Source organism: Catharus ustulatus, chromosome 2 (assembly GCF_009819885.2).
Source record: "Catharus ustulatus isolate bCatUst1 chromosome 2, bCatUst1.pri.v2, whole genome shotgun sequence".
NCBI lineage: Eukaryota > Metazoa > Chordata > Aves > Passeriformes > Turdidae > Catharus > Catharus ustulatus.
In genome coordinates this window covers 114581494-114607748 of record NC_046222.1, presented here as the reverse complement: position 1 = coordinate 114607748, position 26255 = coordinate 114581494, and the positions used below count along the sequence as shown (strand labels likewise).

Here is a 26255-nt window from a genome sequence, read left to right as displayed (position 1 = left end):
CAGTTTCAATTCTGTTTCAGGGATTTTCAAAAGCTATTTTCCACTTACCACTATTATTAATCTTCTAGGCTATAATATTTCTCACAATCACACTTGGCAGTATTTCTACATAAATACATCCAATGAAACATCCTGACACATAGCACTGAGAAGCTGATGCTTCAAGCTGACATTATGACACTGTTATTCTAGTGATAGAGCTACTGAAATGTGTATAGCAACATAATCTTTCAACAAAGGGAAAATCTGGAAAGTTAAATTGCTGTTGGAGTAGAAAGAGCTTTTTGAATTTATTTTTATTTTAATTAAATTGGTGCTTATCTGAGCTGAGTTGCAGTAGGTGGCCATATAGTTGTAAGCTGTCTTTGAATCTGTGCTGTCTGCTTTATGTGCAATACTAAGAAAATTGATAAGAAATCTGGCAGTGACATACTAAAGCTTGCTAATTCTCTTCTGACTGTGTCTCAGAGGGTGCAAGTTTTTGCCATCTGTAATGAGTGGAGAGGTATGCTGCATGTCCTCTACACTGGCAGCATTCAAATTCAACTTAGATGTTAAGACATGATGTTGTTTGAAACCAAACTGTTTGGTTTTTAAAAGAAAACAAAGAAAACTGTGTCTTATATTGGGTGTCCTACCTCTACAGATGTCATAATAATAATTTTAGACTATCTTGGTAGGTTAACTTGAAAATCCCCTCTTGGATTATCCAACTGAAAAGCTGGATGAAATTGACTATTAAAATATTATTAATGATGACAGAGATTTTCTCAGGGGGGTAAGACTATTATGACATTCCTCCAAGAGCCATTGTAAATATTCATGGTCTGAATGACTAAAAGTATGCTCCTGGATATAAAATATTGTATCACCAAACAAGAAATGATGATGTGAAGATAGTGTGCTGCTCTGAGTATTGCAGGTGTGCTTAGAACATTAGCCAAATTAAAAGAGAAAAACAAAAAGGAAAGAAGAAAAAAATGAGGGGGAGGCAGTCTGTTAGATAGAATTATTTCCTCTCCTTGTCCTAAAGGCTTTTCTTACCAAATAATCTTTTTACACTCTAGCCTAGGTAGAATAGATGCAACACATCCTTACCAAATTTTTTAAGACAGTTGAAATAGGTAGCTTTGTGGTCACTATGGTGTTCTCTTAGCTGAATTTGCTGTGTGAGCTTGTGCATCTTATGCTTAGTGTCAAATTTGGAGAGAATAAGGATGTGAGTAATATCTGTGTGCTTGCAGAATAAGATATAGGGGTGTGGTGGCTTGACCCCAGCCAGCAGCTGAGCACCCAACAGCCACTTGCTTGCTTCACCCCCTGTTCCCCCAGCACAGGGAAGAGAATAGGAAAAATGAAAGCAAGAAAACTTTTGAGTCAAAATAGAGACTCTCTTAATACGTCGAGGAAAGAAGAATAGAAAAACAAGAGATGCAAAGGCAGTGACTGATTCCCAGGCACTCTTCAGGCAGGAGGCACCTTCCCAAACAGCCCTGAACATCATTGCCTTCCTTTACTCAAGTATTTATGGCTCAGCAATTATATAGCATGGGGTATCCCTTTTACTGGTTTGGGTCATTTATCTTGGCTATATCCCTTCCCAATTTCTCACCCATCTGTTCCTAATTGGTTTGGGGAAGGTAGAGTGAAAAGAGAAGGTCTTGGTTTTGTGTAAACACATTTCAGTAGTGCCTGGTTTGCTCTGAACACTATCTATACACTGAAAATACAGCATCATGTAGACTGCAATGAACAATGGTAACTCCACCCCCAGCTGAAAAAGAATAGCCAAAAATATTTTTTATTAAGTACACCTAGTGCATATTTTACATGCCTGTGTTTTAGTACATAAACCAGTCCTTGGGATCATAGACTTAATCCATTCACGAGTAAACCCAGAGGTTACTACCTAAACTTCCTCTCACTTTTCCACCCTGTCCTCAGTCAAATTTAATGTTAAATTAATATTAATCAGTATTTTGGAGTTATTCTTCATGTGGGAAGGAGAAAATTCTAAGCATCTATGCAGAGAGGAGCAAAATAACTTAGAATAACTTGGTTATTACTATGTAAATCAGTCCCTTCTCAGAAAAAAATTGGACAGCAAATGTACATAACTGGAGAATAACTACTAGGTAATGGGAATTCTTTTCTCTACTCTCTTGACAGTATTACAATATGATAGTGACTATTTTTTCAATTTATTATAACTCAGGAGACTATTTAAAATTAATTCCTAAAATTAATAAAAATGTGAGTAAATCTGTCATTAATTGCAAAATTTAAATTGTGTAAGTAATGTGCTTGATTTATCTGTAGTTGAAATTATACATTTAAATGTCCTCTGATTTAGAACACTGTATTGAAGTCACAAATAGTGTAGTTGTTTTTCTTCATATTACATGCACAGTAATTACAAGGTATTTGATTAAACTTTATTTCTCCAGAGTGACTGATAACAAATTCTGATTTCCTAATGGATAAGTCTCAGATGAAAAGCCAAAGATTGTGCTGTACTAACATTACTTATGCTGCAAATAGTGCAGCTGCTAATACAAGGTCCCAGGCTGTGCATCTGAGCTATAATTCAGTTTTGGTCATTCTGTCTTTTTCTGTAAGAGCATGTAAATTGTGACTTGGCAGTATTAGGATAAGAGTTGAACTCTATGTTCTAACAGTTGTTTCCCAACCCAAATGTTTCTATGATTCTATGAATTTTTTAACCTGTTGACCAATTTCAATCTGATATAACAGTGAGCTAGTAATCTTAGAAGCTATTGCACTCTTAGGAATAGAAATTGAAGTGAAAGACTGGTAGCTAGGGAAAGGCCCCCAGATGGCCTCAGCAGCTCTGTCCTGCCACATGCCACTCCTGATTGCAAGGCCACAGCACCTGAGCTTCCCACTCAAGGGTTATTTGGGACTGGAATGAAGGGGCCAGTGGGCAGTGACAGGAGCCCAGCGCTGTGGGGGAGAGCAGCCGTGGTTCAGGGATGTGAGGTTACAGATTGTTGGGGCTTGGTGGAGAAAAAGAAATATGGACAATGTGATTGTGGTGGATGTGGATGAGAATAGAGTACAAACCCATTAGAAACTGAACTTCATTAGTCCCACAATTAGCACAATCTTTCATTATGAAAATAAATAGTCGATGCTTAACTTTATAAATACGTGAGTAAATGTAAGACTGAAAAACAAGACACTTATTCTTCCTCTTATTTTTGCTTTAGACCAGACTTATTTGATTGGAATGCTGTTTCTTCTCAGTCACCTGTACAACGATTAGACCATGCATTCAACATAGCCAGGCAACACCTGGGAATTGAGAAACTGCTTGATCCTGAAGGTTAGTAGAAATTATGTTGTTTTGTATTGGTTTTTATTCTTTAAGTGGAAAAACAGTTTTTCTATTCATTTGATGATAAAATAATTTTAACTTCTTGTGCCAAAAAAATAATTAACATTTTGTGAGAAATCTTAAATTGAAGCAAAATCCTTTAGTTTTAGAGCTACCTGTGTGTTGTTTTGAAACAGTATAAAGCTGCTTATATGTACATGCTCTAGAGTAAATTTTTTTGCTTTGGGACCAGAGTTTTAATGTTCATGTACTGAATTGGAGGCATCTCAGAAAGCTGTTGATGTCTGCTTTGAAGATTTAGAGCATCTGCAGCTTTTATATCTTCTAGAAAGATCTTGAGTTCAAATTGCCTTTTAATATATATCCAAAACATATATTCAAATACTTAATACTCATATTTTAAGTACGACTTATATTTCTCTGTTTATTAAAATTTTATGATGTTTCACATCACTGTCATTTAACCTTAGCTGAAATAGGATTATGTATTTTACCTTGAATATCTATTATACATCCTTAAGGAACCTTTCAAACATGACTGCTTGTTTTTCACATATTCACTTGAATTTTGTGCATTTCTATATACTCTCTGAAATTGTTTCTGCATTGCTGACAAACTAGTAATTTTCCCTTAGAGGATATTTCTAAAATTTTCTTTGCTCCAAGGCAACGGGAACAGTTGTATAATGTATATTTATATATATTGATATATATGTGTGTGCATGTGTATATACACACACTTTTTTCCATGTAATGATACCTCTACTGTATTTTCATGGAATTTTCTATTAAGCCACTTATTAATGAATTTTCTATGTGTTTTTGCTGTTCTCAGTGACTCATTCATGGTGAGTTTTTCATGGGAAGAATTAGTATTTAACAAAATGCAAAAATGAATTTAAAGGTAGCATTGAGTCTCTTAATGTTTAAATACAAACACATGTCTCAGTTGTGGAGTAATAAGCTTGTAATTTGTGGATTTCCCTAGAAGAAATATTGAAAATATGTAGTTGAATGGCACAGCATTTCTTGCCTAGGACAGTCTAATTTCTAGAACTCAGTTTTGGTGAACTATTGGAGGAAGTAGAGGTATTCTGTTTGCTAAAGCATGGGGATTGAGCTTGTAAACTCTGAGACTGGAATTGAAAACCAAGTTGTGCAACTGAATCAATGTAAGCAGTGTTTTCTATAATTGGTTAATCTGTCTTCTTAAAATAGATTAGTGAATAAGTTATTTTCTCTATGCAAGAGTCACTTCTGATTAGACATTTTATTCTGGTTTTGGCAAAGACACTTGCAGTTGTTTAGCCAACAACTGAAAAAACTCTTAAACATTGGTGGTTTTCCAAATGTCTGCTGTAATTATTTGCTATTCAGTGTTGTAAATCACAGTGCTAGGCACCTATTTCTTTTTTGTCGCTGTAAACATTTCCAAAGGAAGAGTACATTTTGTACCTATTTGAAAGCATGAATGAGAAACTATAACTGTTTTGTCTGAGATAGTAAATTTATTTCTAGGTTGAAACCCAGAAGTTCTGGTATGCATGCAAGGGAGAAATCTTGTTTGAAGGTTCTAGAATTTCTTTCTGTAATTTTACACTGTGTATTAAGTCTCCTAATTAAGTACTCAATATCTCCTAACACAATATTGTGTAACAACACTCTCTCCTCTGACTGCAAAATGCTAATGTATTACAATAAAATGAAGTATGAAGTGATTATTTTCATGCAATTTAATACCTGTCAAAATAGCACATGTGTAATTTGTGAACATCTTAAAGTTTAGGGTTTTTTTATTAAATGTCTACTGGTTTGATTTTGAAAATATTAAGTAGAAAGGAAACCACTATTCAGTAAAGGCCTTCTTTTCTACAACCAATGTAGAAATGAAGAAAGGAAAAGTTTAGGATTATTTGTGTTCTGAAATTACTGATGATTAATACATGTTGAAAAAGATGTCTAGGGAGTTTCTTAGCCATTAGGTTTTAAAAAGTAAATATTTGCACTCAGCCAAACTGGTTTTCTAGGTTATATGTGAAGTTTGCTTGTTTCTGAGGTTGTTGATATTTAAAGTCTGTCCCATGAGAAATAGTCAATTTATTACTGAGGTTGTTGATATTTCAAGTCTATCCCATGAGCAGCTTTTAGAACGTTTTTCCAAATTTCATCTCCATTTCAGTCGAAGTGGTGAAAATTTATGTCTAGGTATTTCTTGTAAAAGCTATGTTGTGTAAGTTAAAGCTTTTGTGTCTGGATTGTTTTGGACTCATGCAGAGATGATCATTCCTGCTATTGTCCTTACTTATACTGGCTACTAGGAATGCTTTTTTGTATCAGGGTTTAGGAAGTCCTGCAAGGAACAGGTAATTTAGGTCAGTGATCTTTGAGTCCCATGCAACTCAACATATTTGTGGTCTTTTTGATTGAATCCTTTCAGTGAGTGAAATGTAAGTATGTTTAAATGTCTATCTGGTGTTCATTACTGTAGTACTTTGCTACTGAGAATATTAAAGATAACAAGTGGAAAATGCAAGATCAAGTAGAGGAAATTGGTTGATATTAGAAGGTTTTATTTAGAAGAAAGTTGTTAAAGACCTATATGTTAGTGGGCAAGATTCAAAACAAAAAATGTGCTTGTGAATTGAATTTTTTAAACCAAAGTATCCCAGTGTAATTCCTCATGATCTCCTGTCATCAGGCATTTATGATTATGCAGGTAAGATATTTAAATCTTAATAATGCTCTCAGTGAGCCTTTCAAATAATATTTTACTTTGCTTGCTCAAAGCTAGTATTCATTGCCAAATATTACAGTAATTTCACAATTACAAGCCGCATCATTTTGACCAAAATTTAGCTCCCAACCCAGAAGTGTGGCATACACTCAGGAGCGGCTAATATATTAACAAATTTAGGAAATTTCCAAATCCAGAAGTGAGAACCCGCAAGCGCAGCAGCACTGCTCGCCCTCCGCAAACGCAGCGGTGCTGCCCAGCCCCGACAAGCACAGCGGTAGTGGCGGCTGGGCACGCCACTTTTCCGCTTCCTGGCAGCTGCGGCGAGCGGGACCGGGGCTGCCCCCTGGCAGCCTCCCTGAGCAGGGCCGAGCCAGTAAACCCCATGATCCTGCGATTCTATTACTATTTGGCAACTTTGTGAAAGTTGCACACAGATCCTCACTGCGAACGAAAGTGCGGCTTACAGTCCGGTGCATCTTATATATGGACAAAGACCTCAACGTTGCCGACACTCCGGAATTGTGGCTTATACTTAGTGTGGCTTGTAATCGTGAAATTACTGTAGTTGTCCAAACCAGATTTTTTAGATATTGATTTCTGTTCAGATTTGAATGGCAAAACTAGTGTATGGTAATCTTCTACCACAGTTGTGTGTATTTTTTTAATACTATTTTAATTTTTTTTTTTAATTAAAATAAACCCACTAGTTTTGATACAACTAAGGAAAACTGTGGCTTTCAGGATGTGAATTTTACTTTCCCACTTTAGGATAGACCTTGGTTGATTGTTTTCAGCATAAGTAGTTCATGTTGTTATTCTTTGTTCTCTTGAATTTAGAGGTTTTTTTGGTATAAATAATATAACCTCTGAGCACTTTTCCAAGTTATTATTATTCCTTATGTTTCACACTCATTATTTTAAGCTATTGCTATGTCTCAGCATCAATTAGTGAAGATATTTGCCATCTTTGCTGTATGTGCTGACAAGACATTTTTGGCAAAAGACTTAAACTGTCTTAAGCAAATTAACAAAGCGATGAAGATATCTGTAACTTCAACTTGTATGCATTCTAGATGAAATGATTGATTAAGTTGTTAAGATTAGCCTGCATCTTTTAAGAATGTCTATCAACCTGAGCTAGCTTTTTTTAAGTAGTTAAATGGTTCTTTGCAAATGTTTATCTGTACTGAGTTTGTGGAGGAACATGATTCCAGCCTTCACAAACAAACTTCAGAAAATACAATAAGGAACATAACAACCTTTAGTATATGTTCTTTTCAGGAACATCTTTAAAAATTTTAACCAAGCAAGGAATAGGACAACTAAACATGTTTTGTGGTCATCAACACGACAGTTGCATGCTATTGACTGTAGAATGGCATTTATGTTTTACTTCGGCATAAAATACATATGGCATATTGGAGCAGAAGGATCTTTTGAGGAAAAATAGGGAGTGAACTCTCAGAAACTGCATCTGGGAATAGATCTGAGCTGTTCTCTTTTCCCTTACAACAGCTGAGTGCTAGTGTAGTAGCAGCAGAAGTGTTTGTGTGCTTCCTTCTCACAATGAGCATCTGATTCTTGGTTTAATGAACTTTTCCCTGCTGTCACTTTCGTGAGCCTTGTGCTTGTTTGTGCTAGCCCAATAATAAATAGGCTATGAAGTTATATAATTTCTGCTGTCCTTTTTAGGTAAAGTAATTATCCAGTTTCTTATACTTCTGTGTAGTCTCATAAAAAAACCCTCTTTTAATCTGTCCCAGTCATATTTTCCGTATTTTTTCCTTAATTTGCACTGATGATGAGTTTTTGGCACCATTATTAAGTGATAATGAGACTCAGACAGTTTTTCATTTGATAACTATTTTGTTTGATCTTAACTTCCTATACTTCTTTATCTCAACAGTAAGGGATTGTACCATATTGGAGCATAAAACAGAGGGGAAAAAAAAACCTCTCTGCACTGTAGTTCATGATGATGTTAACAGTGTCTTCACTAAGTAGTAGTATATGGTTGTAATACTGGTCTTTACTTAGTTTTTGTATCCTTGCTGATATGTCTTATTCCAAGGGATTATGAAAAGTTTGGGGTTTTTCTGTTGTGCCTTAAAATTTAACAATGTTTTGTCCAGTACAGTGTCAAGGTGGGGAGGATATATATTTTTTTTTAAATGCAGGAGACATACAATTCACAAGAGCTACATTTGATATCATGCTTTTGAGAATAGTAAAGAAAATAAAACAAAATGTTTTCTCAAGCCTAGAAATCATTATTTCAGTTGAACAAAAATATAAAGGTTAGAAAATAAAACTTCTAAGTATTGTTTTCTTAAGACTTCTTTTGGTTCTCAAAGCCAGGAATGCTTTTGGGTAAATAAGAGGAAAGTCTACAGGATTCACAATTAAAAGTGCAGTGTTAACATCATAACCCTTCAATTACTGCTTTACTGTTTGTCAGCACAAATTTCAGCTCTAGTTCTGGAATGCCATCAGGTCAGAAGCCTTGTCTTTAGTATAGTAGCACAGGTATAAACTGCAGGACCAGAGCAGGTCTGTGGCAATGCCTTCAAAACTAACAGTGGGAAGGGTGAACTTTTATGAAAGAACTTGTAATACACATTTTCCAAATTCTTGCTAGTTTGATCTATATTATTGTTGTAATATTTTTACTCTTCACTTTATTTTGAAAAATACTTGCCATCAAAATTAAACTGCATTTCTTCTTTACCCAATGTTAAGGTGCAAGTCCTGCTTTTTCTTTGCAGTCTTAAGCAAATAGAAATAGTTAACAAAAATAGTAAACTCACTAGACACTATCTAACCCTACTTTATCTTCCAGATTTATGAGTACAGTAATTTCATGATTACAAGCCACACTGTTTTGACCAAAATTTTGCTACCACACTGGAAATGCGGCTTACACTCAGGAGCGGCCAATATGTGAATAATTTTCTCACATTTCCAACCCCAGAAGTGGAAACCGAGGTGCCGAGTCGAGCACCTGGCAGTAAAACCCGGCATTGTGCGATTGTTACAAATTGGTTACTTTGTTTTGTGGTGGGTGGAGGCAGCAGAGCAGGGAGGAGAGGCGGGGGGGGCTCCCTCCTTCAGGCAGCGCAGGCCGGGGGAGAGGCAGGGGGCTCCGTGCTGCCATCCCCATGGCTCGGCGGGAGGTGGGGGGGGCTCCCGTCCCCGCCTGCCGCGGGAGCAGGGGAGCTCCTTCCCCTCCTGCTGCCGCCGCTGCGGGTGCTGGCGGGCTCTGTCCCTGCCTACCGCCGCCGCGGCGCAGCACCAGGCTGGGACGAGCGAGCCCAGTGGTGGCAGCGACCGGCCCCGAGCGGCAGCACCGAGCTGGGCCACCTGGCCCCATCGGCAGCCCTGAGCGAGCCGAGCCCTCACAACCCAAGCTGAGCCGGTAAACCCCTCCATGCCGCGATTCTGTTACTATTTGGCAACTTTGTTGCACGCAGGTCCTCGCCACAAATGACAGAGCGGCTTATAATTGGGTGTGGCTTGTGTATGGACAAAGAAGGAAATGTTTGCCAACACCCGGCGATGCGGCTTATAGTCAGTGCGGCTTGTAATTGTGAAATTACTGTATATTTACCACTGTTTCTTTGCCCTGTGAGCAACTGAGTTGACAAGAGATGACTCAACAATCAGTAAATTTAACAGATTTCCATGGAAATAAATGGCTTGAAGGGTACTGCATTAGGAGACTCAAGAAAAAAATAGGCCCTTCCTCTTATCAGTGGGAAAATCTAAAATAGGTGGGATTTACTTTGGAGCGGGGTACATATGCTAGAAAACAAAATTGTGAGACTTTCTACTATGAAGGGTGCAGCTTATAATACAATTTGAAGTACTGAACTTGGAATTATAAAGAGCTCTGTAGTAACCTTGTATTGCAACTGTTACTGTAAGTAGTTCCGTGATGGTTAGCTAAGTATAAATGCATAGAAATGAGAACTGTGTTAAAATATGTGCAGAATCTAACAGTGGTGACATATATAAAAAGTTTTATGACTAAAAGTAGGTGAGGTGCTCATATAATGAACAGTTCATAGGTATTCTCATATTTCCAGATGATTGTCATATTCATCTTGGATTTTTACTGATGGTGTAATTCAGAATACTACTACATGTTTATGTAAAACCATGTCTGAGTTTGTACCAATGCTATTTAAATTGGTAAGCCTCACTGATCACAGCTGATTTTTTTCACACGATGCTGAGAGAATTTTGGATGAGGTACTGGCATGTCTTTTGTCATTTCTTAGCATTTCAGATCTCCTGTCCAGTTTCTTCCAAGGTGAGAAGAAGCAGACTTAGTGTTGCAAACACTGTAAAGAATGCAAGGATGTTTGTATTGTGAGCCTATTTTTTGACAATTTTTTGCTTTTCGAAAGCTTTGGTTTCAGCACATTACCACCTTGCACCCCAAGCATAGAAACACATAAAAAAAAGGGTAGTATTCTGAATACATTTTTGCTTTACTTCTAAATACTGCTTCTGGAAGAGCCTCCTGGTCTTGCTTAAGCAGACCATTTCCCCTTTGTTGCATGGTTTTTCAACTACCTGAGAATTTGCAGTTCTCTACCTTTTTGGTTTTTTTTTTGATGGGATGGTTCTTTTTTGTTTTGTTTTACTGTGGAGATTTGTTTGATTTGTTGTTTTAAAGAACTGGGTAAAATAAATTGTTTTTACTGTGTTAATATTCTACAATTACAGTGCCTCAGGGCACTGGCAAATTGTAGTATCTGGTCTACTCTGACAATCGCATAGATTTTCTTGCCACCACTTCACAATGTGTAGTTTTGTCTGTCACTACTAATACTGTGTTTCAGCATTATTTTTTTCCTACGTAAATCTCTTCTGTAAGGATGTTAAAATATTAATGGTCAAATACCACTCAAGATTCAATCAAATTTCTCATGTGTGTTTTATGCTTGGACTTGATATGTCCAGAATCCATGCTTTAGACTAGAATTAAACATGCTTTTTAAACTCTGTAATTTAATGAATTAAGCTCTTTGGAACTGTGTACATAATAGTTTGTTGCTCAAAATAATCACTGATGGAAGAAAACTGAGAAGCTATAACAGCATTATTTTGTCTGATGCATCAATGGAGAGAATGAAATGAGTTTTTGCCTGTCTTAAAATCACAAAGGAAGGAGGATTATTTAGGTAAATGTTCAGCATATATTCTGATGAGTTTCTCCTGGTGCATAGCAATACATGCATCTTTATTGGATATTTTGTCTCATGATAACTTAAATGTGTAGAAACATTGTGTTTGCCTAGGCAACAAAGCTTCTGTATTAGATTTTAATTAAACTTTATTTGAAGTGAGGAGATTTATCTGTTGGAAGAATTTTTAGTCTACTTACTTTAAGTAAAGTGTTCTTCAAACTAAGAATATGCCCAGATCAAATTACAATGCTTCAATATAAAAATGTCAGTTACTACAAAAATGTTCCAAGACAAACACCTTCATTTATATCTGTAATTAAAAAATAAAAGGTCTTTTGAAAATAGAGATGGTTTGTGTAAAGAGTTGTGGAGCATAGGAGATTGACACTTGGAGATTAATGTTCTAAAATAATCTACAAGAGAACTTTGGTAAAAATTAGTAAATCCTCTCCCATATTTTGTATCTTAATATACTTCATTTTTTTTTTGGTTTTTGTTAAGGTAAAAAATTTGCTCTGTTTAGAAACCCCATAGTTCATATTCCATTGTGAAGAAACTCTTATTTATATATTATTGATTTGCTAAAGGGATTACCCCTTTAAGGGAAGAATTTCTATCTTAAGATTTCTGTATTTTTGTTTAGGCCACAAATGAAAGGATGATTAAGAAATTTACCTGCTAGAATTGAACCATGTTAATTGGGGGCATTTGATTAAAATCTTAAGATTTTAAATAAATAGGCAACAATGAGCATTAATGATTTATACTTCTTTTGAGGCAGACTACTCCCACTAATCCCCTGTTTTATGAAATGTTAGGCATTGTGCCCCAAGTGGAAATGCTGGACTTTCTCCATCTGGTTCTTATTATCCGAAGGTCATTTGAAACACGTTTATCCACTTGGTGATGGGAGAAATAACTTTGAGTTGAAGCCCATGAAAAATAAATGAAAGGAAGAAATTCCTGTGAAACTTTGAGTTTTTGAATTAATGTAATGGAACTTTAATTTCTAGATCAGAATTTGATCTGTGAGCTGACTTCTTAGGATCTGTGTCATAGAAAATCCAAATTTTTTTGAGTTCCTAAGGTTATTTTTTTGGCTCTGACTATGAGCAAGTGTGAACTAGTTTGTGTACATAAATCCAACTTTGTGAGATGTATCCTAACATTTAGCATGACTGTTCTTGAGATAAAAATTTTTATCAAGACCCTAAGAGAGGTAACTCTCTCTATAATGATTTTTATCTTCAGTTGGCATTCTTCCATAACAAGGCAACATATCTAAAGACTAAATTAATTTCCTTATCTTGGTGTGTCTGTGTTAATCCTGCAGACAAAACATTCTGAGCACTGTAATGACTTTCCTGTACAGAAATCTGATCAGAAAGAAAAAAAAAAAAAATCTTGACAGAAGAATCTTCTCTTTTTCTATACAGTAAGTATTTTCTACTGTTTCCAAAGAGAACACAAAGTAATACTTGAAATGATTGAATCTGAAAATAGAAGAAAGATTCACCTACCCTCAGGCAGTTCTTGCATTCTTAATATATTAAAATGAAAGTGTAAGGAGAGCAGGACTACAGAAACTTGAGAGAGTTACTTGTTCACTTTTTCTCAGTTCTTTTAAAAATATTTTTAGCCTTGACATACACTCTTGAAAGAGAAAGGATCTGTATTATCATAATCTTCATGGATGATGGTGGGGTTGTTCAGTTTTTGGTCCTTCTGGGAATTAATTGCTTTGCAAATAATGAGAAAATTGTTTCTAAATTACTGTAAAATTTTATTGTTGTGGATGATTTTCAGTGACTTCATTGAAACAATATAGCTTGAATAACCTTGATTCAGCTGTAGATAATGAAGTTCAAACACTATTTATGGCAAGTTTGAATGGCAAATGGCAGTCACTGATGGAGCACTTAAAAAAAGAATGTTAAAACTAAAGGAACAAGGCATTATGGTATGACACCTTCTCTGTTTTCTTCTAATTATTTTCCCCCCCCCCATTTCCATCTATTTGTTTTTAAACTGGTGTATTAATGAGAAGTGGGATTCATGGCAATTACGTTCTTGAAGCTTGGTGTAAAGAAACAAGAAAATTAATGCCAGAAGAGAATCTTGACATAAAAATTAAAACATATATTTCTTTTTTTGGCAGACATAGGGAGTAACTTTTATAAAATGATTACAGGATAATTTCTCCCACAACTTCCATCTGCAATCTAACTAAGAGAGTGACATGTTTTGTTAGAGTGGTTATGGAATAACTTTCAAAGAGGATGTCTTCCATTTTCCTTTTAGTTTACTTCAATTGGTTGGGAGGTTTTTCTTTTGTATAGCATCTTGCAGGAAGCAGATTATAGATTCTCTTCTGCCAGTTCTGATTCCTCTGCCTATCATTAAATCTATTGATACATTATTTAGGGCAAGACTATCAATATAGAGGGAAAATGCTTTGAATTAATAAGGTTTGTATCAGTAAATTGTATTATATCTTCTGTGAACAGTATTTTTGAGATGTGATCTGTAGGGATTTCTCTGCCAAACAGCTTTAGTCACTCCATAAAAAGTCAGCCTGAAATAAGTGGAAGCTATGTGAGCCGTAACTAAAGCAATCCTCTGAATGTGAGTGGAGGGAGGGCTTAAAAAGTGAATTCAAGTGTTGTTTTAGTAACTCACAGTATGTTTTTAAGGCATACAGTGATAAGCATAGAGAAAATAGTGTGAATCCCTTCTACTGCTTGAAATAAACTGACTTTGGAGGAAATGGGCTGATGCTCTTGAAACTACTTGTTAATCACCAAGCAGCAAGGGAATAAAGCTTTGTGCATTGGTAGTGGGCAAGGATAATTGCTCTCTGGTGTGTTTTCTGGCCACTTTTCCCCTTTCATGAAAATAGTGCTTGTTTGCACTCTGGGAATTTCCTTGACTGTGCTATGCTATGACCACATAGCTTTCATGAAATAAATAGAAAACTTTCAAGAATTTTCAAAGAAGTTATGAATATTTAATATTTCTACTCTTATATTTGGACATGATTAATATTTCAACATTGGAACCAAAGATGTCTCTCGTTACAAATTCCCTTAAATATAATGGTAGATTAAAAAAAAAATAGTTGTAACAATGCCCAAAATGACATAGCATCAATCATGTTGAATTTGAGTACTTTAAGGCCATATGAAATGGTTCTTGGTATTTTTTTATGCAAAACCTACATACAGATCTGAACAGGAAAAATTGCTTTTGCTCTTGTGTATTTGCTGAATGCTTTCTCCAAGAACCACTGTCAAATTATGTCTAAAAAATAATCAAATTTCTCCATTACTTTTATAATACTGACACAATTAAAATGAGAGTAATTGAAACCCCTCATTATTATAATGTTGTTTTGCTGTGACAACCTCCCTGACTTCAGCACAACCATGATTCCAGAGCTGCAATGGAAAAACAGCAGTGATCAGCCTTCCTACATGTGCTCAAGGCAAGATTATTCAAGTTACTGTGAACTGTAATTTGCTGCCTTTTTGTTCATTTTTCCAGTCAGAAATCACCATGTGTCCTTTGTCTTCTCCATGGTCAGATTTCACATATAAGTTCATACATAGTTAGAGTGTGCCCAGAGTATATTCTTGGACCCTTTCAGATGCTGAAAAGTACTCAGGGGATTAGAAGTTTTGCAAGCAGCAATGACTCGGTTCTGGAAAATACAGGATTAAAAATTGCATTAAATGCTGAAGAAGAAAAAAACAAGACAGGAAAATTGACCACTTTTTGTCAATCAAACACAGAAAAGGTACATTCTGAATGCCTCTTTAAATAATGCTGTTTAATAGCTGTACAGGAAAGGGTCCTAATTAGGAGAAAATCTCCATGAGGTATAGAGTAGAAAATGACAAACAGTTCTTGGAATGTATGCATGTAAATTGCATTTTGTTTAAGTGAAGAAACATCCTAAATTTTTGGGAAAGTCTTAAGAGTGACAGAAAAGCTAGACTTCCAACTTTAAATATACAAATGAGTGTAGAAGGAATATTTTTTTTGGTTAATATGCCCTTTATCATAGAGGTTCTATGTAACAGAGAAACCTAAAAAAAAATCTGCTGCCAGCTTAATTCTCATAAAAAATTATTGTATTTGTCTGTTTCAGAACTCACAATAAATTTGTGGTTTAAATTTACTTTTTTTTTAAAAAAAGAGTAGCTTCTATTCAAAGTTTCTGCTTGTATTTTAATTTACCTGAACTGAGAAATTACTGAGCACTCACACCATGAGTCTTTGCCTGGCTGAAGGGGCTGGGTGGAAATTGCGGCAGCAATGAGTGAGGAGAGGTGATGGGAATGAGCAAAGGAAAGAGGACCAGTGAGGAGGTAAAACAATGTATTGAAAATGAAGTGAGCCTGAAGGTGAATTTAGGTCTGGCAATGGTATTTTGAGGAGGAAGTTATTTTTCTGTAAATATTTGCATGTCATTTTTGTTTCTCCATAATTAAGTCAGTATTTAAATTCAGCATTTGTTATTCAACAATAAATGAACTCAAATGCCCTGAACTGAGTCTGTTTTGCCTGCAGCAGTAACTAGTGAGTGATTTCACTGTCTATTTTAACACATAAGTTTTCTCACTCTTGTACTTTGAGTTTTCTCCCATCTCATGGGGAGTGAACCTGCTTATGGATTGGGCTTGTTTGCCAACTCTATCAACCCACAATCCCCAAACATAGTAAATGTAACTAAAAACAATTGCAATCCAAATCAAAATGGATGTTGGTTAGTGCTCTGTTCTTGGCTGTATGGTTTTTTTTTTTTTAACTTTGAACTTTTGTTGTTCAGGTGATAGATAATTCAGGATATTTGGCGTCTAAAAGATAAAACAATCTTATCTGCCCAATCCCTGAAGGACGTTGTCTTATAGGTGTGATGCTGCCAGTGCCTGGGCTATTTGTAATTGACAATGACCTTTTAAGGTCAAGAAGTATAAAACCAGCATTGTTGCAGCTGGGACTAAAGTCAGAAACACATTTATACTTCAGTTTTGTATAACTGAAGGCGTTTGCTTTTTCAGCGTCTGCATGACATACGAGACCATAGCAGTACAAGATCTATTTAAAAGAATTAAACTAAATATGATGAGGGAATGGTGTGTATGTGGCCTTTGTTTGCCTCCTGATCTAACTTCTGTAAGTTCTGCATTCCTCTGGTTCTCCTGGGTGACTCAAACACCATTAGATTCCCTCCAGGAAGATAATTGTCCTTTAGAAAAACAAACATCAAGATTAATATTTATAAACTGATGTATTAGATATTCCTGCTTGTAAAGGGTGAAAGGTGATTGCTGGTAAGAGCAAACTTTCAGAAAGTTCCCATATAAGTAGTGGAATTTCATGAATCATAGTCTGAGGACACTGAAAGATTTTATAAAGCTCAGATGCATTGCAGCTCCGTGGACTCCACAGTAATTGCATAGTCACTTTCCCAGAGACACTGCTTGATAGTGTTTTATTAATCAAGGGGATTTCGCATCTTTAATAGAAAGGATTCTGTTGTGAAATGAAAACTAGAATTTGAGATGCTTCTAAGAAGAAATAATGTGCAAAAGAAACACAGCATTAGAATATTAGTAATATGCATTGAATTCTACTCATCATAAATAGTTTTTACATAGAAAATATCCAGGATGGCACAGAACTTCATCATGCCTTTCCCAGCTTACAAGTGCTACTTCCAGCATTACTTTTTTGTCTATAGCTTATTATATGAATATTTTTCATTGTATGCATAAATGCATTTTATACCTTTTCTGTGCTTAATATGCTGTGGTATGATTATTTTTTTCTATAAATTATAGACCTGCATTTGTCTTAAAACACTTTCTGGGAATTCAATGTTAGGAATGGAGAAAATATAAAGAATATTTCCAGTGTATGTATTGTGTGTGTTATGTGCTTTGGCATTAGTATTCAGAATTTCTACATAAAAAGTTAAAAATAAGTATTTGACGTATTTGACCTCTGAAATTCAGATTGATCTCATCTCTTTTGACCTTCAGTGTTATGTGAATTGTATATTTGTATAGGTGAAGCCTTATTGAACAATGGCTTTAGTTCAATGAGCTGAGACAAGTATTTCTTCTGCATTAGGAATGCACAATTTGCCTTTAACTTTTGAAAACAACAGTCTTTCAAATAGTGCAAAGAACACTGGGAGTGCTTGCCTGAGTAACCTTTTATTTCTCTCTCTTTTATATGGTGTGGCTAAATGCAAAGAGGTATTGTTCTATTTTTAAAATTGAGAGGTAGAAAACTCCTCTTTCTAAACTGGAGTACTTTTGAATGCTAAGTGGGTTACATGCATGCAGAATAATTTGATGAAAAGTTAACTAGCAGGTGTTAGTGTTTTGTTGGTTTTTTTATTCTTTGGCAGCAATCTTCTCCATTCAAAACTGGCAAATGAAATTAATTTTCTTTAAAAAGGAATGCTAGGAGGCTGCAACTTTCATAAAATTGTTGATGCCTAATAAAAAGTACTACTACTTACCATAAACTAATATCCTGAAATGAAAGCATCATGGAACTGCCTTCAGAAATGTTTTTCTAGCAGAAAATCTTTTCTGAGCTGAGTATCTCCATGAAATTCATGCAGCAGAAGGGCGTTGCTTCCCAGGAGAATTGCTTGGGATCTACAAATGCTCAGTATCACATTTCTTTTTCTCTTCCAGCACTTCAGCTTAGCAGCATTTAACTTAACCAATCACTTCAGTCAAACAATTTAGAGGAGGATTCATACAGGTTAAAGAATTTACTATAGTGCAACAGCAATTTGCAAACTTAACTCACGAATCTGAAGTCATACATAAGAATTCAGGAGAGCAGCATTCCTAGCATGTTTGATACAGCATATGCACAATTGCATGCACTCAGGCAAGGAGACTCTGTACGAGGTACCTGTGAAAAGTTCTCCTCAAATTTAGTGAAATACTTCCTTTGGATGCCTTTGCATCCTTTCAGTGGGTGTTGGGAGCATCAGCCCTGGGTCTCTCATCATTTGGTGATTCCCCCTTAAGTAGCTCACTAGCTGTGAGAGGTGACATGCTTAGAAGGAGATGCTGGTCCCAATGATCTTCAAAAATTCATGATGTGTGGGAAAAGCTCCCTATAACTGAAAAAATGTAAAATGTCACAGCTATCTTCAGAAAAGAGAAGGAAGGCAATCCAGGAATTTGCAGTCTCCTCTGCTTTTATTTGTCAAAAAGATGTTTATGGAACCAACTCTCCCAGAAATTGTCCAGATGCATGGAGAATCAAAAAGTGATTGGGATATCAATATGCCCTGACATTCTGGATAGTGCTGGAAATAAGAGGAAATCAATGAGTATTTCTTACCTTGATTCTAGTAAGACATTTCATAGCATCCTTAAAGCCAAAGCAGTGAGATATGGGTAGAAAATTGCCTGGATTCCTGGTTTCAACAGGTTAAGATCAGTGCTACAACATCCAGCAGGTGGCTGGTGTGGCTGTGACTCTCAGGGGTGGAGAGGGGGACTGCTAATGTTTTAGTGTCTTAAGGCCACGACCTGGGCAACTGGGAGGAGCTGCACTGCAGCAAGTCTGCAGGTAATTCCAGTCTGAATGCAAGTCAACAGGTCTCACCTGCAGCAATGATGTCCAAAATAATCAGCTGTAGGACTGAGAATGTCTCTGCAGTTTGAGGGAAGTGATTCTTCACTTCTGCTCAGAGTTTGAGTCCCATTCTAGCATACTGTAGCTGGTCACAGACTATTTCAGTGTGGAAAACTGTACTGAATACAAATCCAAATAAGTCATTTAGATTCTCAGTAACTGCTTTGTTGTCTTTACATGTTCCTGCTGTGCTGATCCCTTCATTCTGCAAAGCCTCTAGGAGGGATCTGTCTCTGGAGATATTTGAGGGAAGATTTATTACTAGTTTTCATATGTTTTGCTGGTTGTTCCTTCTGGGCCAGACTTTCTGGGTATTTTTTGCACTAAGCCTGCCAGAATTTATTATCCTTTCTGTTTTCTCCATTTGGACATGATTTGAGCTTCTTGAATTATACTTTGGGTAGCTGCTCTTCAACCCTCTTGACTTACTTTTATTTAAGTCTTCACTGCTCCCTTTCATCTTCACTTTCCAAGGTGATGCTGCTGGCTCCCTTGTGATTAAACCCTGATCTGCTTTTTGATTGTTTCTCTTGAATCTCAATCTGGCAAGTGATAAATGGGTACTGTGCTGCCTGTGTGACAGGAGTTATGAGCTGGAAGGAAACTTTAAACTTCCTTTTTTTCTTTAGCAGTTCTTTGCAGTCCAGGCTACTGAGTCTTCTAATTTCTCTCTTTCTCTCTGAAATTGTTCTCTTGACTCTTTTCTGCTTGCTGGCCTAATGAGATCAGTAATTAGTGTTTTATCCCCTCTCAAATATTTTTAATCTGTCCCTTTTGGGGGAGTGGGAGGCAGGGTTTAAATATTTTTAAAGAAGTCTAACAGAAATTAGTTACCTTAATGCAAAATCTTGCTTGTTTCCAAAAATTTATAAATTAAATTTATGAGATATATAAAGACAGAGACTGATTTTTGCTACCTGTCTTTTTGCCTGTCATACCTTTAGCGTTCTCTGTAGCACTAGGTTTTTCCTTTTTCCCTGAACCACTGAAAATATAAGATAATCATCCCAAATTGATATAATAGAACTAAAGAGAATATCAACAGGATTAAAAAGAGCCCAGGCTCCAATGAATATGTTGGAAGATCTTCACCTTTTGCTGAGAGTTAAGGAATTGCCATGAGTTTAAGCTTCATTAGTACAAGATTTCATGCTGCCATGTGCTGATTAAGAATTAGAGGGGAAAAATCCTCTCTTCATCATCTATAACAATGCTGGAAGACTCCCAGTGGCAATTGTAACATCAGTGAAAAGCTGAGTCCAGCTCCAAGTAGCAGGACACAGCCTTTCAAGTGACACTAACCTCATTCTTTCCTAGGGTACGCCCTGCAGAGAGCACAACCATCAGTCAGTGTTCATCAAGGTGTGGAATAGATCAGATGCACTATAAGGTGATGCAAGCAGATTGGAAGATCTTGCTTGTGGCGTGACAGTCTTATGTCAAGTGTCTTGTACCAGCTTGGCAGGTAGAATTTCTCAGTGTCCAAGAATCTTTCTAATCCAACCTTCTCTTGAGGTTTATTCACAAAACAAAACCCTGTTGTTTCTTTTTTTTTTTTACCAGCCTCACTGAAGGTAATAGGTGCTTTTCTGAAATAGAAGGAATTGAGGGAGTGTTCTTGCTCTGAAGACAAGAATGCATTTTGCCAAGAACATGATTTTTTCTGTTGAGAGGGAAGTTGAAGATTCCAGACTTTGGGAAAAATCCAAGACGAGGCCTAGCTTCTAAATCATGCCTGAAAACTTTGGAGGTTTAAAAACATCTTTCCCTAAGTACTGAAAATGTGGACAACAGTGGGATTCTCATTAAAAACTGCAATTTAACTATTACACAGAGTTTAAGTATATCATTTTATAATCTTATTCCTTCTATTTAATGATATTGCAATTGTTGTTTCTTTTTTTTTTTTAAGGAACTACTTTTCCTAAATTGAATGGTTAACTGTGCTCTTATTGGATGTTTAATCTACAAACCACATTAAAATATTAATTAAACCTTGCAAAAATCCCTGTGAGGACTGTACACAAACATTATCATTCTTTCACAGATGGTAAATGCAGTTAATATTTCTCCAGTAGTGCTAGAGAACTTTTGTATCTAGGAGTCCATCCAGTTCTGTTAATTTGTTTTTTCAGCTAAAACCTGACATTACTGAGATAGTTGTGAAGTGGAAAAAACCATTCTGGATTGTAATAGGCAGTTATATCTACATACCTCAAACTTTGTATCACATTTGCCTAATGTGTTGCTCTGAATTTAAGATGATTTATTTTGAACTTCAGAGGAGTTTAGTATTGGTCATGGATGAGCTACTTGCAATCCAACTGGTAGTTTTCTGAACATGGGCTGTAGTTTAGCTGTGCAGAGCCAAACTGCTTGATACATGCTTTAATAAAACAGTACAGTGATGGTTGATCCAGTCAGCCATCCTTTGAATTAAAATTGTAGCTTAAAACTGCTTAGAAATAAGTCAGAGGATGGACATCTTCTAGCATTTAAAATGGAACACATTATTTGATATGCATTCTTGAAATGTCTAATGATTTGAAAATTAACTTTAAATTAAGAAATAGTCACATAAAAGTTGGCAAGAAATCTATGATCAAGCTATTTACTCTCTAATGTTTTGTATTGCTTTAAATCAGTCTCTTCAGAATATTTCTTAAATGCAGACATTTAATTTGGAGATTGATTTATATCCATTTACATATTATAGTAATGTGCAAGTAATAGAGGTGCATCTTACTTTCTATGTTAATGATAACTCTAGTAAACCAGCCATCATAAGGCAATAGTGCATGAGCATATAGCTCTTGTCCAGGAATTCTAAGTTTTTATATCACCTAGTTCTTTAATCTACTCTATGGCTTTCTGTGAATGTTAGATATTGATAATAGTCACTAATACCTGAGTTAAGTTACTCTGTACCTACTGGAAAGAAGGAAGGTATCTTATAAGGAGAGCTTTGCACATTATCTAAAGGTGCATAGCATCACTGAAAACCAAGGTGTTGTTTTATTTCCTACATTTTGGGTCCTTTAGCTGTTATTTAAGAGGTGTGTAATAAGAGCTGCTCCAGGTGAACTGCTGTTCATGGGTTGTGTCACATTTGCTCATGTCATGCTGTCCTTCTCCTGGCAGTCAGCTCGAGGAGAGGGGTGGGCTCTGGCCCTGTTCCCTCTGCTTAGACAACACTTGTAGCACCTCATCAGATCTTGTAGGTCATTATCATTGCTGCTGCAATGTGGAGCACAAGAAAACAGAGCGCTCTGTCAAATGCATCCTGCTCTCAATGGGCAGATGCTCAGAGTATTATGAAATGGTGTCCCTTTTTGGAAGAGACTCTAGGTTGGTCTGAAGTGTCAGGGGTAAGTGGAAAATCGATGGGTACAGGCTGCTCCCTGAAGGCACTCATCTCTCTCAGTTGTACGGGCTGTGAGCATGGCATGGAAGAGCATCCATCCTGTTAAATACAGACTGACAGTAGTAGCAAGGTTACTGTAGTCAATTTGCTGTTAGATATATCAAAGTTCATGTACATTTGCTTGTGCCGTGCTTCTGTATGGCAAGTATTCCACTGGGAAATGTTGGATGAAATTGGTATTGCATAGTTTGCTGTAATAAATTAAAACAAAGAGAATTACTCTGCCATGAGCTATAGTGACTTGTGTGATTTTTAAATCTTTCCTTCATAGTGTGTTCATCACCTTTCTCCAGTACAATTTTACTGTATAATCAGCTATCACTCCCCTGACAAGTATTAGTCTGTTAGAAACTTATCACAGGCTGACAAGTGCCAGAATTCACCCTCACATTTCTGTTACTGAAACAATCAGACACTTGGCTTCAGTGGCTGAAATATTGTATAACACATTATTCTGACCTACAGCTTGGCATGGAAATAGTTGTTAATTGTTCAGTTTCAAAGCAACAGGTAGTTGTAAATATGACTTTTGATGATGTTTCTTTCATATTAGCTTTTTTGTTTAACAGTGATAACAGAATGGTCAGATTCTGTGCTGCTCAATCCTAATGCTAAGGGAATGTACTCTGTTTTGTTTCATGACAGAAAACACCTGGACAAAATAAACTAAGTTAATTAAAAAAAAAATAAACTTTACCAGTTGTGTAAGTATAATTCATTATACTAGTATGTTAATATTTTGGGAAAATGCCAACCATTAACTGTATGAAGCTTTCTTTACATAACCTATTGTGTATGTAAGACATAATTAAAGAAGGCTTTCCCAGAAGACATTGTCAAAACACATAGGGATGGTTTCCAAATCCATTTCCTATTATTTGTACCTTTATGGGAGATTCTTCTACGATTTCCTTTCTAATCCCTTTAGAGATAGTAAAGCAAAGATGTTATTCTCATTTAGTTATGACTTAAGAAGAAATTTAACACTTTTTTGCTATTTGTTAAAACTTAAGGGGTTTTTTAGGTGACTCTAAAACCTTGTTTTATGTATTTTTAGATCTCTCTACTTATGTCCTAAACTGTGCTATGTAAAAGAAACCAAAGCATTTTAGGATTTAATTGTATTTTGATTTGTGCCCTTGTAATGTTTCCAGTGGCATAGTACTTCAGTTATGTTCTTGCTTTTTTTGGTGATTATTGCAACTAATGAAAGTCTACATTCAAAATGGAAGACAGAATTAAATTATTAATTTTTAATTAGCATTTTACACAGCTCCATGATGTGAGACTTGGCTCTTTGGACTAAAATTAGAATATAAAACCAAAAGAGAGATTAATTTTTTTAGGGTCATGGAGCAGTGTGTGCCTAGAGAGTCATAACACAGACCCCTATAATGGTGTTTTGAGCAGAGCCTAATAAAGGAAGAAATTGCAGCAAGGCTCCTATGCCAAGACCCTCCAGTTTGCTGAATATAAATAGGCATTTTATGTATTGAGCTACAGGACAGCAGAAGTGCTCGAGTAGGAGTTTGCTTTTTTGCAAACAAAGGCTTTTAGTCTGTGTGGAACTTGTTCCTTGTGTTGCACAGTGACTTTGAAAGTCAGTGGGTTTCCATGTCTGTTTATAAATGTTTCCAGGGCTGTTTATAAATGCAAAATGTAACTTCTCTGAAAAAGCTGCCACCAACCTCTTTAGGACTATATTGGCTTTATTTATTTATCAAGAGACTTGCTTGTTGATTACAAGGAAATGAAGAAAAATTAAACCTCTTGCTCCAACAGAGCAGTTAATGTACTGCAGTTTCTTCTTTTCCACAAGACTCTTTGCTCTTCTGGTTTAGTTACCTTTCTTTCATTTTCTGTATTGTAAAATTAAAATAGAGTATTACTTCAACAATCAGAAGTATTCTTATAGAACGCTTTATGAATCTGTAGGAGGGTATAAGCTCAGAGTGATGCTGATTTTGTCGGCTGTTTAGCTCAGGGAATTAGCTTTAGTGCATAAATCCATAGGGGTATGTACTCCTTATCTACAAGCTGGACTTGAAGAAACAAGAACTTAGTAGGGTGATTTTTTGAACATAGCCACTTTTCATAGTGCGTGGTAAAGCTGCAGTGCTGAAATCCCTTTAGAACTGTTCTTCCACATTCCTGCTCATTATAAATAATTATGAAACAGGTCCATCAGGTGCCATTTTAAAATATCAACACCTGCCATCAAAAGTGTTTCCAGTAATTTAACACTTCACTATGTTTAAATAATTGAATGTGCAGCAGAAAGAATTCCATACATAGTCACTCACACAAAATTGCAATAGAAATGGTGCACAATGAAATTGGGGAAAAAAATGAGGACATGCTGAAGGAAGAATAAAATCTTTGTCTGATGCCCAAAACATAGATTATGTCCTTATCTGTCAGTTTTGGTCTGCTGCAGCATTTCTGTGCTACGTTTGGAGACAAGATGAACAAATAAAACTTTATTTGCATACCAGTAACTTATGCTTATTTTACAGAAAATGCAATTTTTTGAAAAGAAATATGTTTGCTTTGATCAGTAGCTTAATGATAGCTGGTTTTAATTTGGTAAATTGTTATCAGACAAGAGGAATCACAAGTATAATTTTCTAGTTGTAATCTGACTTGATGTTATCCTTATTTCAGTTAGAAACTGGGCAGTGGTAGTGGAACCATAGGGAAGTTTTCACAGCATTTAAACCAGTCAGCTCTGAAACAATCTCTTTCCTTCCTACTGCTCCTCTCTATTATTCCTCAGTGAAATGATTCAGAGAGCTTAACTGGTTGATAAATATTTACTCTGGTTTTGGTTTGGGTTGTATTTTGCATTAATTTTATTATGATTTAACTTTAGAATCTCCTTTTTATGAACTGAGATAAATGTGGTAGTGTGCTCTTAGAGCAGAATTAGGCTAGTGCAACATTGGAAAGGTAGGAATTGCAAAAACTGTCCTGGCTTCCTTCCTCAAGCTAAGGTTTAAAGGTATAACTGTTGTGAAACTGCATGCTTAGTTTAAAAATTCTCAGCCTGTCAGTTTACTTCTCACAGAAAGGTGTACAGAATGTTTCTTACTCAGAATGAACGCTGTAGATTAAGGGAATATTTTCTTTTCCTGTTGCAAGAGGTGCTTACTAACATCTACTTTGAAGTCAATGCATGACTTGTTTACTCTTAATTCCTTGGACTATAGGGACAAACTGTCCACATCAGTGTGCTTTATCAGGTTTTATTTTTCCTCTTAAATATATTTTAGCAAATACTTGTTAGGATACAATCAGTACTGTTAGCCACTATATCACCATATAGTGCACAGAATAATAATATAATATTTTGGTATTTTCATTGATTTTAATGCTTTATGCATGTTGGCAATATGCTGAAATTTTCATGTTTTGTATCACTGCAGTTATTTTGTAGATTCACAGATTGTATGGCCAAACTGAAAGATTATGTTAACATGGTCTGACTCTGTGTATACTGTGAATAAAATAACTTTATTTAGTAACTTACTGGTGAACCCATCTTTGACTGGGCCTATTGCTTGGATTTAAGGAAACATACCTGTCAGATGTATGGGTATAGGTACCTCTGAAACCTTACTAGAAAACTGGATTACTAATTTTTTCAGTTAAAGACTATGGATTAAACTGTTTCTTAGAGGCTACTGTGATTTTATGTAATGCTTCATTTTCTCAGAACATTATTCAGAATTAAATCAGATGCCATTCAAGGTATGAATGAATCTTAATGTTTGTAAGATGCATTATCAGTGTACTCTCAGGTACACATTATCTGTTCGGAAAATGTTTCCCAGTGTTCATCAGTATAAACTCTACTCATGTGAG

At 35.9% G+C, this 26255-nt stretch overlaps 1 protein-coding gene across 9 annotated transcripts in view; it reads left to right on the top strand.

The window, feature by feature from the left end:
- DMD (dystrophin) overlaps positions 1 to 26255 on the top strand; it is a 1072200-nt gene that overhangs the window by 276968 nt on the left and 768977 nt on the right. For all 9 annotated transcript variants that reach the window (XM_033051053.2, XM_033051056.2, XM_033051052.2 and 6 more), the window contains exon 7: positions 3231 to 3346. In XM_033051053.2, the coding sequence (XP_032906944.1) occupies positions 3231 to 3346 (116 nt within the window). The remainder of the gene's footprint in view (positions 1 to 3230; positions 3347 to 26255) is intronic.